This window comes from Macrotis lagotis, chromosome 1 (genome assembly GCF_037893015.1).
Source record: "Macrotis lagotis isolate mMagLag1 chromosome 1, bilby.v1.9.chrom.fasta, whole genome shotgun sequence".
Lineage (NCBI taxonomy): Eukaryota > Metazoa > Chordata > Mammalia > Peramelemorphia > Peramelidae > Macrotis > Macrotis lagotis.
Window position 1 is genome coordinate 444,312,704 of NC_133658.1, and position 16,535 is coordinate 444,329,238.

The window sequence follows — 16,535 nt, forward strand, 5'->3', positions numbered from 1 at the left end:
ATAGCCAGGCATATCTGTTTTAATACCCTTAATATATACTACTATGTGTATCTTTAATGACAAAAACTTGAAATTTCCCCCCCCAAATTTCTTAATATACAGAAAAACAACTCTAACAATTATTAGCCATATGGTGTCTAAAATCCTGAATAATAAAAAATGGTGGTGCAATGGATAAAATGCTGGGTCTGAAGACAGAAAAACTCATCTTAGTGAGTTTAAATTAAGTGTCTGTTGATTGCTCAATCAATTAGTTGATTAATCAATAGACATTTTCTAGTTATGTAACTGAGCAAGTCACTTATCCCTATTGTCAGAGTTCCCCATTTGTGAATTAAACTAGAGAAGGAAATGGCAAATCACTCTAGTATCTAGGCCAAGAAAACCTCAAATGGGATCACAAAAAGCAAACATGACTGAAAAGATCGAACACACTACTCAAATATAGAGAACTGAGTCAAATTTATAAAAAATAAGTCATTTCCCAACTGTTAAATGATGAAGAGATATAAACAGTTTTCAAATGAGGCTATCAAAGTAATTGATTTAAATTATTTTTTAAAAACTGTCCTAATTATTGATAGGAGAAGTACAGGTAGGAACAATTCTCAGTTACTATCATACCTACTGGATTGGCTAATAGGGCAGAAGGAGAAAATGACTAACAGGGATGTTGGCATATAGGGAAATTGAGATGTTGATATACTACAGGGGTTGTGAAATGATTCAACAATTCTGTAGAGCAGTTTGGAATTATGTTCAAAGGGCTATAAAATCATGGCCAAAGCAGTACATCGCTGGGTCTATATTCTAGAAGAGATAAAATTGAGAAGGAAAGGACCTATGTGTATGGGGGTATTTATGCTTTTTTCTAGTGGTGAGAGCTGGAGATTGAGGAGATGCCCATTGATTGGGGAATAGCTGAACAAATTGTGGTATGTGAGATGAAAGGCTCATCTGCTATGGGAATGTGATTGAGATGAAATGCTCATCTGTTATGGGAATTGATGAAAAAATTGACATGAGCAAATGCAATGGGAAATGTATTATTAACAATGTACTAATAGCAATATTACAGGATGATCAGCTGTGAATGTCCTATCATTTCTTAGCAGTGCTGTGACTCCAGAGAACTTTGAAGGATTTATGATAAAGAATACTATCCATCCCAAAGACAGAGCAGATGGTGTCAGAATACACTTTGAGGCATACTATTTTTCCCATACTTTTATTTTTCTTGATGTTTCTCAGGGGTAATTATATTTACTTTTACAACATAACTATTGTGGTAATGTTTTTCATGACTACATTTTTAATCTATAACAAATAACTTACTTTCTCAATGAGTGGAAGTGGGGTTAGAGGAAGAGAGACTTGTTTTTGTATGTGATGGGAGGGTGGGGGACGAAGGGTGGAGCAGGAAATGACTGAACAACAACAAGAGAAAGACAAAAGACAAAATCTCCAAATCCAATTATTTCGCAAAATGTAGTCTAGGTAACACATATTACAAAGGAGATTGATAAGCTGGTGAACAACCAAAAGAAGGAAAACAGCATGGCAGAAAGCCTAGAGTATACCAGAAAATAAAAGCCTAAAAGCCGAAGGATATGGAGAAGTTTAGCTTAAAAGAAGATATGTGAGTGGAAGGAAATATGATAGCTGCTATCAAGTTCTTGAGAATAATCACTTAGAAGGGGATTTTGAGGAGGACAGCAGGTGGTGGAGAACAGAGACAAAACTTTGTAATGGTAAAAATTATGGACAGGAAACTTGAGTTTGATGTCAACAGATCAATTACAATTGCATATAGGTAAAATGGAGCACTCCAGAAAATTACATTGGATGATCTTTGAAGTTCATTCCAACTCTGGCATTTGAATTTTAAAACAGAATGACAATATAGCTTATATATGTACCAGTATGGACACTAAGTATTCATGTACATACACATTTGAAAAATAACTTATTTTTACCCAGGGAAAATACTATCTGGAAATATATCATATTATATATGGTAGGCTGATATGGTATAGACAGTTGTTTTGATATCACTAGGACACCCCTACGACAAAATTCCTTCTTTCTTTCTCCTACTATCACACGAAATCAAATTTTTGGATTTTTAACCTTTAAAGAAGAAACAAAAGCCCTGAAAACTGAGTATATGTTTGTTATGGTGAGATTACTGCATTTTTTTTAAGTTCAACTGAATCAAAATGTGAAGGCAGCTAGGTGATGTAGTGAATAGAGTCCTAGGTCTGGAATCTGGTAGATTCCCGAGTTCAAATATGACCTCAGACACTTAACAGTTGTGTGAACCTGGGCAAATCATGTAACACAGTATTTCCTTGTCTGTAAAATAAGTTGGAAAAGGAAACTCCAGGATCTATGTCAAAGAAAACCCCAAATGGGGACACATAAAGAGTTGGACATGACAGACAATAACTTAATGATAACAATAACAAAAATGGAAATGTGTGTAATTTTCTTTCTAAACAGGGATTATGCTTTTAACTTAATTGGTATAGAAAACTCATTCACATGAGGAAACACCTCCTTTCAATCAAAGACAGCACGTTCTTTGAAACTTCTTGTCTAGTGCACTGAGCAGCATGCACATGGTCACAGAATCAACATGTATCAGAGGTAAGATATGAATCTCAGCTCTCTATCCAATTAAACTAGTTTGTCTCTCCATTTCAAATTAACACAATGAGAAATGAAGTTATGGACATGTCCAGTGTAAAAACTTCCTTCACTTGACTATGCTCAAATGAGTTTTTTCCCTTATATAAAATTTATATGAAATATCTTTCTTCCTTTCTTTTCTTTCTTAAGTGAGTAGAAAGAGGTGGGAAAGGATGACATTACCACACTTGTACTTTAGGAAAATTAACATCTGAGTGTAGAATAAACAACAATAGACAGATTATATATAGCCCAAATGTGAGGTGACAAGGACCTTTACAAAGTTGGTAGCACTCTCAGACAAGAAAAGGGGGGATATATAAGAGATATGATGATGATGATGATGATACCTGTCCTTCAAACTCAAACAAGACCATGACATTAGGAGGTGATGCCATTACAAATGAGTTGGACCTGAGTGAGGCAGGTACAGTGCTAAATGACCAGTCTCACTTTTTTCCTTTAGAGCCACCTGGCTCTAGTGGCCAGATATGAATCAGGACAACTGGAAATAGGACAGGAGATGAAGCAATCAGGTTTAAGTGACTTGCCCAAGGTCTCAGAGTTAGTGTCTGAGGTTGCATTTGAACTCAGGACCTCCTGACTTAAGGGCCAGTGCTCTAACCACTGCACCATTTAGCGGCCCAAGCTATTATAAAGACTTAGCAACTTATTAGATATGGAGAGTGAGAGTGTGAAGAACTAAGAATGACACCTGGGTTATGAGACTAAATGACTTGGGAAGTTGAAAGTATCAAAGGTAAAAGGGAAATTAGGAAGAGTAGAATTTCAGGGTAAAGACAAAGATAAGAGGGAAATTAGGAAGAGTGGAATTTCAGGGAAAAGACAATGAATCCAATTTTAATCAAGTTGAGTTTAAAATGTTTATGAGACACTGAGTTCAAGATAACTAAAAGACAGTCAGAAATGTGAGACAGCAAGTTATAAAGTCTGGACAAATATATCTCAGAATTATCTATAAAGAGATAATAATTATCTCTATATAAAAGTCAGTTCCATGGGGACAGATGAAATTATTGGGTGAAGCAATACAGGGGAAAAAACTGTGTTTTTGTATGGGGGGGTAGGAAACAGCTAATGGATGTGTCCTGGATAAAGATCTTGCAAAAAAGACAGAAAATGGTCATAAAAACAGAACAAAAATTAGGAGAGAACACTCAATTGACTGAGGAAATCAGAAGCTAAAAGGCAAAGAAGTAAGAAAGTGAGAGGGAAAGTAATTGGAGGTCTAGAAAGATGATCTTCCCAAGGAGTTTAGCCACAAAAGAGGGGGAAATTTATCATAAAAGCTAGCAAAGATGAATGGATGAAATAGTAATTTTTTGAGGATGGAGACATGAATAGTTGTGGGGAGCAGGGAAAACAGATAGTTGACTCCAGGGTTGGTGCTCCCATCCACTGTACCACCTAGATGCTCAGAAAAACTGAAGCACTAGTAGACACATTTGCTTTGGCAAGGAGAAGGACAAACTCATTATGTGAGGTAGGTATGAAGAAAGAGATAGTGACAGAGATGAAATGAGGAGAGGAAAAGCTGGAGTTCTCTGAAAATGGCCGTACCATTTTTTTTAAAACAAAATATCCTATTGATATCAAAAAATATCAAGGAAACCAGAAACAATATGCAAATCGTAGACAAATGGAAAGATAGTTCCGTGAGGAAGCAAAAGAAATAAAGGAGTTGGTTTCTTTATGCATCTCAAGATGATAAATATCAATTTCAAAGATACTTGATCATCTTCTTATTCATTTTTCATAAAGAGCATAAATAAAAATAATACAAACATAAGATTCATGTAACTTCCATGTATCTATAATAGTAGAAGAAAAGTCAGAGAAATTCTATAAAGATTTTATTAAAACCCTTAAAATCAAATCAACAACCAGCTTAATACTTGGTGGCTTGAATGTAAAGCTGAACTTAGGGTGGGACGATGAAAAATATATCAGGGTACAAAAAGAAACCAAACTTAAGGAGAAACAATGCCTATAGATAATGAATTCTTTTTTTTTTTTTTTGGCTTTTACAAGGCAGTGGGATTAAGTGATTTGCCCAAGATCACACAGCTAGGTAATTATTAAGTGTCTGAGGACAAATTTGAACTCAGATCTTCCTGACTACAGGGCCAGTGCTCTATCCACTGCTCTAACTAGCTGCCCCATTAATACTTTTTAAAAAGAGAGAAAGATAAGCAGTGAAAAACAGCACAAAAAAAATTATTTGATCCTTCTGACAGGATATAAATAGTTACCTGTATGGGAGGGTAATTTCTGAATTTGTTTTCAGTATAAAGTCAGACTACTGACTTGTTAAAGCAAAGTACAAAATAAAAATAAAATGAGAATTTAATTGAGATGTGGTGTGCAACTAAGAAAACTTCAACCTAATCCATTAAAATAAGCCTTTAATGCTGAAAATGACAACAGGAATAAAGCAGACATTAACATAGAACATAACTATTCCTAAGAATTAAGAAAGCTTAATTGAAGTAAACAAAAACCAAATGAAAATGCCAAAAAGAACCCTTTGGCAAACATTTGATGTTGAAAAAGTAGAAAATATGGAAAGGGCAACACCAATTTAGAATGTAAGTTTATTTGTACAATTTTTTGGAAGTTAGTTGAATATTATGAAGAAAATATCACCATCAAATAGCAAAATACAGTGGGGAGAAAAAAAGTTTAATTAAGCAAGATCATTCTGAGAGCATTAGAGATGAAACTGGATGGAGAATGAACAGAAAAAAATTGTGAAAAAGATGTGTCAAAATTTCCACAGCAATGAAATTGGGACAGCCATATTTGAAACCTGACATCATGGTTCCAATAAAAATTTCAAAAGTAGAAATGGCACTAAGAAAAAAAAATGAAAAGAGTACCTGGATTAGACAAAAGTATAAAAAAGAGAAGAGATCTGTATTGAGGGTTACAACTTTGATGAATCATTTCTCAGGATACCTTAAATAGCAGAAGATTCTAAACATTTTTAGAGGAACATACACACACACACACACACACACACACACACACACACACAAACAAACACAACATCAACAAATTAAAACTCTTCTAACATAAGCCTACTTAAGCAAAGCAAGTTTTCACAATGGTCCTGTCCAAGTTACTATTTCAATTATTTATCTATTATTATTATTGTTACATATATGGTAAAGAAATATAGCAGGTTTAGGAAAAAAGAGAACTCCATAAGTAAAATAGAATCTCAAAATAAATGACTTGGTCTCAAGTACTCTTATGAATATATGAAGAAATGAAGCAATAGGAAAAAATGAAATTAAAGAGTTCTTGGGACTTCCAGCCAAGATAGTGGAGAGAGGACAAGTACTGTGCTAAGGTCTCTTGGTTTCCCCCAAAAAATAAGACAAAGGAAATCTCTCAAGAGAAATTTGATCTACAAAATCCTGAAAGGGAAGCTAGGAGAAGAACACCTAGCCAAAGGTCTGTCTCAATGACCATGGGTGAACCAGGAACAGAAAGCCAGTAAAGGGGCAGGGGCAAGGTGAAGCCAGAAGATCAGTTGTAACCTTTGAGACTTTGGTGAGTGGGGGGTCCGAGGACCAACTTTAGGCTGGGGGAGCAGAAGTCTGATGAGTCCCAGCAGGGCTAGAGGGTGAGTTCCAGCAAAGAGATGTGCAGAGTTTGGCTGGACATTGAATAGCTGGGCTGGGAGCTTAAGCTCCATACTTTTAGGGGAGACCTCTTCACAAAGCAGTAACTGCCCCTCTACTGCCTCAGGCTTAGGTGTAGGCAGCAAAGCTCCCTCAGGTGAAAGGGAGATTGACTACCTCTCCCAGGACCCAGCCCACATTGTTCAAGGACAATTCAGATACTGCTGCTGCCCCTCACTCCCTCCAGGCCTAGGGACACTCCAGAGAAAGCAACCTGTGCCCCCTACTAGCAGGCCCAATTGGAATTACTAACCCAAATGAACAAAGCCTCTAGGAATCTCAACACCAAACCTCTGAGAGCCAGCCCCCTCCTCCAACAAAAGATCCTAGGAAAATGAAGAAAGGCCATTAGAAGGGGGGGGCACTGAGAATTACTTTGAAAGCACAGATCCTAACCCAGAGAGCTCTAGAACCTCTAAGGAGAATATGAATTGGTCTCCAGGCCAGAACAACTTCCTTGAAGAAATCAGGAAAGAGTTTAAAAATCAATTGGAAAAGTTGGGAAAAGAAACTCAAGAGAAAATTAAAATCTCACAACAAGAAAACAAATCCTTGGAAAATATAAAGTGAAAATAATTTTCTCAGACCCTCAATTGGACAAATGAAAAAAGAAAATCATTCATTTGAAACTACACTTGGGCAAATGGAAAACTCCTTCACACATAGAATTGATCATTTGGAAAAGAAGTTACAAAAGGTAAATGAAGAAAATTCTTCTCTTAAAAAAAGAATGGAATATTTGGAAATTAATGACTTCATAAGACAACAAAAGATCGAAAAAGTAGAAGAAAATGTAAAATACTTCAGCAGCAAAACCACTAACTTTGAGAATTGATAAAGGAGATAACCTAAGAATTATTGGTCTTCTTGAAAACACTGAAGAGGAAAAAAGGTCTGGACTTAATATTATAGGATGTAATGATGGAAAACTTCCCTGATATCATGGATTCAAAGGGCAAAATAGCTATTGAAAGAATACATCAATCCCCCCAGAAAGGGATCCTGAAATGAAAACAGCAAGGAATGTTGTGGCCGAATTTCAGAACTATCAGATAAAAGAGAAAATCTGGGAAGCAACCACCAGAAAGAAACAATTTAAATACCAAGGAGTCACAGTAAGGATTACGCAGGACTTGGCTGCATCAATTTTTTAAAAATTTTTTTTTAGTTGGTTTTTTTTTTTTGCTGCAAGGGAATGGGGTTAAGTGGCTTGCCCAAGGCCAAACAGCTAGGTAATGATTAAGTGTCTGAGGCCAGATTTGAACTCAAGTACTCCTGACTCCAGGGCTGGTGCTCTATCCACTGCACCACCGAGCCACCCCGCTGGCTGCATCGACATTAAGGGGTCAAAGGGCCTGGAATGAGATATTCCAAAATTCAAGGGAGCTTAGAATGCAGCCAAAAATCCCTTCCAGATGTGGGAAATCTGGGACACTATTACACTGTTGGTGGAGCTGTGAACTCATCCAACCCTTCTGGAGAGCTGTTTTGAACTATGGCCAAAGGGCAACAAAAATGTACATACCCTTTGACCCAGCAATACCACTACTGGGTCTATACCCTGAAGAGATAAGGAAAAAGGGTAAAAACATTACTTGTACAAAAATATTTATAGCAGCCCTGTTTGTGGTGGCAAAGAATTGGAAATCCAGTAAATGTCCTTCAATTGGGGAATGGCTTAGCAAACTGTGGTATATGTATGTCATGGAACACTATTGTTCTATTAGAAACCAGGAGGGACGGGATTTCAGGGAAACCTGGAGGGATTTGCATGAACTGATGCTGAGTGAGATGAGCAGAACCAGAAAAACAATGTACACCCTAACAGCAACATGGGAGTGATGTTCAAGCTTGAAGGACTTGCTCATTACATCAGGGCAACAATCGGGAACAACTTTGGGCTGTCTGCAAAGGAGAGTACCATCTGTATCCAGATAAGGAGCTGTGGAGTTTGAACAAAGTACAAGGACTATTCCCTTTAATTTAGAAAAAAAAAACAGATAGCTTAATGTCTGATCTTGTTACCTCTTAGACTTCTCTTTAAGGATATGATTTCTCTTTCATCACACCCAATTTGGATCAAGGTACAACATGGAAACAAAGTAAAGACTGACAGAGTGCATTCTGTGGGGGGGAAGGAAGCAAGATTGGGGGAAAAATGTAAAACTCAAATAATATCTTTAATAAAAAACAAATTTAAATTTAAAAAAAATCCCTTCCAGGGACATTTAATGAAACGGGAGACTTCCAACATTTCCTGATGAAAAGACCAGAGTTAAATAGAAAATTTGGACATCAAACAGGAGGCTCAAGAGATACATGAAAAGGTTAAAAAAAAAGGGTAAAGGAAAAAAACTGCTACCCAATAAAGATGAGACTGGATATATTCCTACTTGAGAGAAAGATTGTCATAACTCTTGAGAATTGTAACTCTATTAGAGAGTATATACTTATTCACTCTAATAGAATAAAGTGAAGGCCACTCATGAGTTTTCTGTGATTCAGATAGAATGATTTAAAAGAAAATACTCCCTTAAAAGAGGGGAAAGTAAGAAGATGGGAGGATGGAGGAGATGGAATAGGGTAAATATTAAGAGGTACAGAGGACCTATTGCAATAGAGAGGAAGAAGGAAGGAGGTGGGAACCACCTGAATCTTACTCTCATCAGACTGGGCTTAAAGTTAATATACACACACTCAGTAAAGTTAAGAAACTTATCTTACCTTTAAAGTCTTAAAAGGGGGGAAAGGGGAGGGGAGAGGAAAAAGGGGAGGGGGGGTTGGATATAGGAGGGCAAACACACTGAAGGGGTGGTATTCAGAAACAAAATGCTGGGGAATATGGATAAAGGGGAAAATACAAAGAGAGGGAAGATAGCAGCATGGAAGGCAATAAAGAGTTAGTAATCACAACTTTGAATGTGAAAGCGGCTAGGTGGCACAGTGGATAGAGCAGAGGCCTTGGAGTCAGGAGTACTTGAGTTCAAATCCGGCGGTGGACACTTAGCTGTGTGGCCTTGGGCAAGCCACTTAACTCCATTGCCTTGTAAAAACTAAAAAACCAAAGTGAATTTCACAGTGGATTAAAACCCAGAATCCTACAATGTTCTGCTTACAAGAAACTCATTTGAAGCAGAGAGATACATATAGAGTAAAGGTAAAAAAGGTTGGAGCAAAATGTATTTTGCTTCAACTGAAGTGAAAAAAGCAGGGACAGCAATCCTGCTCTCAGACAAAGCAGCTGCAAAAATAGATAGCATTAAAAGACATAAGGAAGGAAACTGTATCCTCCCCTAAAAGGTATCATAGACAATAAAGTAATTTCAATACTGAATATCTATGTACCAAATGGTATAGCATCTAGATTCTTAGAAGAGAAGTTGAAGGAGCTATAGGAAGATATAGACAGCAAAACTCTACTAGTGGGAGACCTCAACTTCCTGATCTCAGATTTAGATAAATCTAACCATAAAGTAAACCAAAAAGAAGTTAAGGAGGTAAATAGATTGTTAGAAAACCTAGATATGAAAGACTTATGCAAGCAATTGAATGGGGATAGAAAGGAATATACCTTTACTCTGCAGTACATGGCACTTATACAAAAATTGACCATGTACTAGGCATAAAAGCCTAATAATCAATTGCAGAAAGGCAGAAATAGTGAATATATCTTTCTCAGATCACAATGCAATAAAAATCATGTGCAATACTGGGCCAGGGAGATATAGATCCAGAAGTAATTGGAAACTGAATAACCTTATTTTGAAAAATGAGTGGATCAAACAACAAATTATAGAAAGAATTACTAAAAACCTATGGGATTCCTCAAAGCGGCTGTCAAGGCATATATTATATCTTTAAATGCTTACATGAATAAATTAGAGAAAGAGGAAATCAATGAACCAAATATACAACTAAAAAAATTAGAGAAAGAGCAAATTAAAAACCCCCAGTTAAAGTGAAGGAATTAGAATTAGGAAGGAAGAGACAATCTCTCACTCTTTGCAGATGACGTGATGGTATACCTAGAGAATCCCCAAAACACCTCTAAAAAAGTACTAGAAATAATTAGCAACTTTAACAAAGTTGCTGGATATAAAATAAACCTTCATAAAATCTCAAAATTTACTATTATATATCTATATGTCTATATCTATATCTGTATCTATGTGAGACTATATATGCAGTGAAAGAGATAGAAAGAGAAATCCCATTCAAAGTAACTTCAGACAATATAAAATACCTGGAAGACTACCTGCCAAGGCAGACTCAGAAACTTTTTGAAAACAATTACAAAACACTTCTCAGATTTAATCAGATTTAAATAACTGGGCAAATATCAGCTAATCATGGATAGGTCTAGCTAATATAATAAAAATGACGATTCTACAAAAATTAAACTACTTGTTTAGGTGCCCTACCAATCAAAATTCCAAGAATTTACTTTAATGTGTTAGAAAAAATTGTAAGAAAATTAATATGTAGAAATAAAAAGTTGGGGCGGCTAGGTGACATACTGGATAAAGCACTGGCCTTGGAGTCAGGAGTACCTGGGTTCAAATCTGGTCTCAGACACTTAATAATTACCTAGCTGTGTGGCCTTGGGCAAGCCACTTAACCCCATTTGCCCTACAAAAACCTAAAAAAAAAATTTAAAAAAAAGTCGAGAATTTCCAGGGTTTTAATGAAAAAAAGTACAAAAGAAGGCAGCTTAGTCCTACCAGATATAAAATTATATTATAAAGCAACAGTCATCAAAACTGTATGGCATTGGCTAAGAAACAGAGTGGTGGACCAGTGGAATAGACTAGGTGCGATAGCAGGAAATGATTACAGTAATCTGCTGCATGACAAATCCAAAGAGTCCAGCTATTGAATGGGATAAAAATTCTCTCTTGGATAAAAAGTGGGAAAAAATTAGAAGAAACCTGGATTAAACCAACATCGCACACCCTATACCAAGATAAGATCAAAATGGATACAGAATTTAGACAGAAAAAACAATATTATGGGGCAACTAGGTGGCGCGGTGGATAGAGCACTGGCCCTGGAGTCAGGAGTACCTGAGTTCAAATCTGGCCTCAAGACACTTAATAATTACCTAGCTGTGTGGCCTTGGGCAAACCACTTAACCCCATTGCCTTGCAAAAACTAAAACAAAACTAAACAAAACAAAAAATAAACCAATATTACAAGCAAACTAGAACATCAAGGAATAGTTTACATGTCAGATCTATGGAAAGGGAAGCAGTTTACAACCAAGGAAGAGATGGAGAACATCATTAAAAACAAACTAGACAATTTTGATTACATTAAATTAAAAAGCTTTTGCACAGACAAAACCACTGTAACCAAGATCAAATGAAATGTAGTAAATTGGGAAACAATTTTTACAACTAGTATTTCTGACAAAGAACTCATTTCTAAAATACACAGAGAACTGAGTCAAATTTTTAAAAACAGAAGTCATTCCCCAATTGACAAATCATCAAAGGATATGCAAAGGCAAATTGCAGATGAGGAAATTGAAGCAATCCATAGTCATATGAAAAATTGCTCTAAATCACTAATTATTAGGGGAAATGCAAATTAAAGCATCTCTGATGGACCACCTCATACCTCTCAGACTGGCCACTATGATCAGAAAGGGCAATGATCAGTAATGGAAGGGATGTGGGAAATCTGGGACACTAATACATTGTTTGTCAGAGCTGTGAACTCATCAACCTTTCTGGAGAGCAATTTGTAATTATGCCCAAATGGCAACAAAAATGTGCATACCCTTTGATCCAGCAATACCACTACTGGGTCTGTACCCTGAAGAGATTATGAAAAAAGGCTAAAAATTATCACGTACAAAAATGTTCATAGCAGCCCTGTTTGTGGTGGCAAAGAATTGGAAATTAAGTGGTCCTTCTGGGGAATGGCTTAATAAACTGTGGTGTGTGTGTGTGTGTGTGTGTGTGTGTGTGTGTGTGTGTTATGGAACACTAGTGTTCTATTATAAACCAGAAGGGATGGGAATGCAGGGAATCCTGGAAGGTTTTGCATGAACTGATGCTGAGATGGATCTGCAGAACCAGAAGAACATTGTACACCCTGACAGCAACATGGAGGTGATGATCAAACTTAATGGACTTGCTCATTCTATCAGTGCAACAATCAGACACAATTTTGGGCTATCTGTGATGTGGAGTTTGGACAAAGACCAGAGACTATTACCTCTAATTTTTTTTAAAAAAAGTTATCTTATTATGTAATTTTGCTATCTCTTATACTTTATTTTTCTTCCTCAAGGATATGATTTCTCCCTCATCACATTCAACTGAGATCAATGTATACTATGGAAATAATGTAAAGATTAACAGACTGCCTTCTGTGGGGGGTGAGGGGAGGGAAGAGAGATCCCAAAATATGCAGTTGGGTAAGGAATGAGATGATTTTCTAAGGCTCCTGCTTAAATGAAGGTTTTTGGACTTCATGGTTCCACCTTCCAATGAGAGAGACACTTATGGTGGTGGATAGTAACGAGGCAGAATAATAAGACTGATGGGATCTTGCAAAATTATGTCTTTCCAATAATCAGCTTCTTAGGGCACGGTAGAAGTCAGAGAAGTATCAAAGTAATGCAGCCAGATTTGCATTAAACTGTTAATACTCACTCTAAGGTTTTTCCCAAAAGTTTTCATCTCTATTCTATGTATTTTTTCCTATTGCTTTTATTTAATTTATAACTTCAAATTTCAAGTCTCAATTAATTTCTTCTAGGAATTCTAATGTGGCCAAGCTGTTTTTCCTTGAGATTTTACTCCATAGGAATTTTAAAGTTATTCTTTCTGAGTTTGTGTCTTGTGTATCATAGTGGCTCTTTTGTTCTCTATCTTTATTTCTGACAACAGGATTTTGTGCACTTCTAGAGGGACTGTTGTGGTCCCACACCATCTCTGCATGATCTTCAGTGCTCTTGGTATCACATTCACAGGTTACTAAAAGATCAAGGGAGCTACAAATTTTCAGTGGTCTGATCACAGCCTTCCTGAACTTTTCAAGTTCCAGATCCTAGTGTAGGCCTAGAGAATACAACTCTAACTTGCCCCTGGAAAGGTCTCCAATAGACAGTTACTAGGCCTCCCTCCAAATAGCTAGCTGGAAGTGGTTCAGAGACTGATAGTATTACTTGCTTAGACCTCTTCTAAATATGCTAAGATTTAAATTTATTTGTTATAACAGTGCTTCAACTCTGTTCAGAAGACTGAATACAAGATCCCTACTATCTGTGTTTTACAGTTCCTGACCTGGTCCCTGGCATGTAGACCAAATTTGTGATCCTGGGCTAGATACAGGGATTTCTCCTTTGACTTATTAAAAAAAATGACTTACTACTTGATTTCAGATACTTCTTAGATCTATATTGCAATCGTTTTGTTTTTTTTGGGGGGAGGGGGTTGTTTTCTCCTGCTAAAACATTTTCATTCACTACTTAAAATATAAAGTTGGGAAAATCATCTATTAAGTTGTAGAGAAGTTTTAATTTGCATCAGTGGAAGAAGTCCTCACACTGATATTTGATAATCAATCCTTTGATTTCAGAAATAAAATTTATTCCACTAAAGGTTCTTTTTAATCTCTTTATTCAACTTATTAAACTGTTTATGAAAAACTACAAAAAGGACTTTTCAGGGTGGCTAGGTGGCGTAGTGGATAAAGCACCAGCCTTGGGAGTCAGGAGTACCTGGGTTCAAATCCGGTCTCAGACACTTAATAATTACCTAGCCATGTGGCCTTGGGCAAGCCACTTAACCCCATTTGTCTTGCAAAAAAAACCTAAAGGACTTTTCAGTTTTCATTATGATCAAAAATATCCAATAGATATAATTTATTTAAGTAGTGTGTGGGAAATCCAAGGATTAACACAGATTATGACCCATTTAAAATTTAGTAGAGGAATCTTGGAAAACTTGTAATAGCTAAGAGATATTACATGAGTTTTCCACAGATAAGATTTAGTAAGTATCCATAGTGGAATGTAAATATAAGATTCCTGACTCATTTGCCTCAATGATTTGTCATTTTTATAGAGAAAATTAAATTATTCAATTGAAGAAAAACAAACCAAGACATTTCCTTACCCCAAGATTTTCTAAACCATGATTAAAAAGTAAATGGAAAAATACTTACTTGAATTATTTTCAAGGGGGAATCAGGTTGATAAATCTGAAGCCTATGTACATATTGAATCAGCATATGAAGCATGTTGCAAGCCACATGGGCTACAGTTTTATTAGGAAACTGAAAAATAAAAAAAAAATTAAGGAACTGTTCCCCTCTACTGACATGTGGATGTTATAGTATATGTTTCTGAACTGCCATCTGAGAAGTCATACATTCTCAGGAATTGTAAAATAATCTTATTATTAACAAGACTGATGCTGCAAAAAATATACACAATGTGCAACTAAGCCAAAAATAAACAACTGCTGATTATGAACCATTTTATAGTCTTTACAACCTATCTATGATAATGGGGAAAAAATTAACTGTTTTCATTCAATTAGTTTTTTCTAAACCTATAAATTAAATTATTAGAAATAGGTAGAATATTGCTGTGTCATAACAAACAATGCATATAATGATGCATGGGTAGACTACAATGAATATTAATGAAAGGTAAGGTAAATAAAATCAGGAAAATATTATAAAACAATGAATGGAAAAAACACAATCAAGCAGAATGCTATGAAATAATGACCAAACTTAATTTGTCAAAGTAAGATATATAAGATATTTCTCCTCTTTCCAGACATTTTTTTGCAGAGGAGGAGGAAACAAAAGGGATAAGTCTTCTAGGGGGTGGTTGCAGGAGGGAAACTGAGAAATTAAGGTCATGACAAAACAAAGTATCAATAACTTTTAAAAAAAATCATTGCTATTCTCAATGACATTAATTCTAGAAGAATGTTCCCAGTTGTGATCAAAATTTGCCCTGGCTATCATATGAATTCAGCTTTACTGAGTCAAATAGAAATAGAAATATTATATTTATGATCTTTTAATGAGAAGTCATTCATGTCAATATTGAACTGAGATTAGAAAAAAAGAATGGCATATAAGAAGGTGAATATATGAAAAAGAAAGTTTGAAAGAAATATGAAAAAAAATGATCACGCTTTACCAATATTCCAAATAGCTAGGTTCTACTGTGTCATCATTCACAAGTAATCTGAGTATGTAGCAGAAGGTTAGGAAAGGTAAGGTAAAATTGGTCCTCAAAAAGATACAACTTGATTATATAAGGGCTGGGGTTACTGTTAAGGGATGAAGTAGTATTGAAGATTTACTATAATGATAAAATGATAATGATCATTTTGTAAAATGTAGTTCCTTTAATTCCAGTTTGAAAAGTGTTTGTAGACAAAGCTTTCCCCATGCCCCAAACAATAACAATAGCAATAAAATCTGTTTCCCACAGTTAGTTATAGGATAAAATGTTTTTGAAAAGTGTCTCACCTTTAAGGAAACACAAATTACATTTAGAGCTTCTTTAATTTGAGGATGATGAGATTCATGAACTAATTCTTCACAGATCCAAATTCCTAAGCTACAGAGAGCAACACATCTGAAAAAAAGGTAACTGGTATTAGTAAAAAACTAAATATGACTTTAAATAAAATAAAAACTACAAGAGAACTTATGATATATAAATGACTTATGATTTCTATGTTATCAGAAATTAGGTGAACAAATATGTTGTATGAAATTGAACCATGTAAAAAATTAAGCAGATTGATAAACTATAAATACAAAACCATCTAAAAATTACAGCAGCCTGAGAGAAGCTATTTTGTCCTTTAGAGAGGTAGACCTATATAGGACAATATATTAACCAAAGTAAACATTTTCTTTTATGGCCTTAGAAAAAACAGGACTACAGATTACAATAATTTAAAAGATATTTCCAAAACCTTTAAGTGATTGTTAATTTTTATAACATTTAAATATAAATATTTTAATTTTACCACAAACAGGTAAATTGGTTTTAAGAGAGACTACAATGCTATACTCAAAATAGTTTAAATCAAAATATAAGGTTAATGAATAAAATTAGAACTTGGCAATTTCTTATATTTTTATGGC

At 35.4% G+C, this 16,535-nt stretch overlaps 1 protein-coding gene across 6 annotated transcripts in view; it reads right to left on the minus strand.

Moving 5' to 3' along the window:
• RALGAPA1 (Ral GTPase activating protein catalytic subunit alpha 1) overlaps nucleotides 1–16,535 on the minus strand; it is a 331,780-nt gene that overhangs the window by 106,154 nt on the left and 209,091 nt on the right. For all 6 annotated transcript variants that reach the window (XM_074213382.1, XM_074213380.1, XM_074213383.1 and 3 more), the window contains 2 exons: nucleotides 15,909–16,017; nucleotides 14,580–14,690 (listed from right to left, as the gene is read on the minus strand). In XM_074213382.1, the coding sequence (XP_074069483.1) occupies nucleotides 14,580–14,690; nucleotides 15,909–16,017 (220 nt within the window). The remainder of the gene's footprint in view (nucleotides 1–14,579; nucleotides 14,691–15,908; nucleotides 16,018–16,535) is intronic.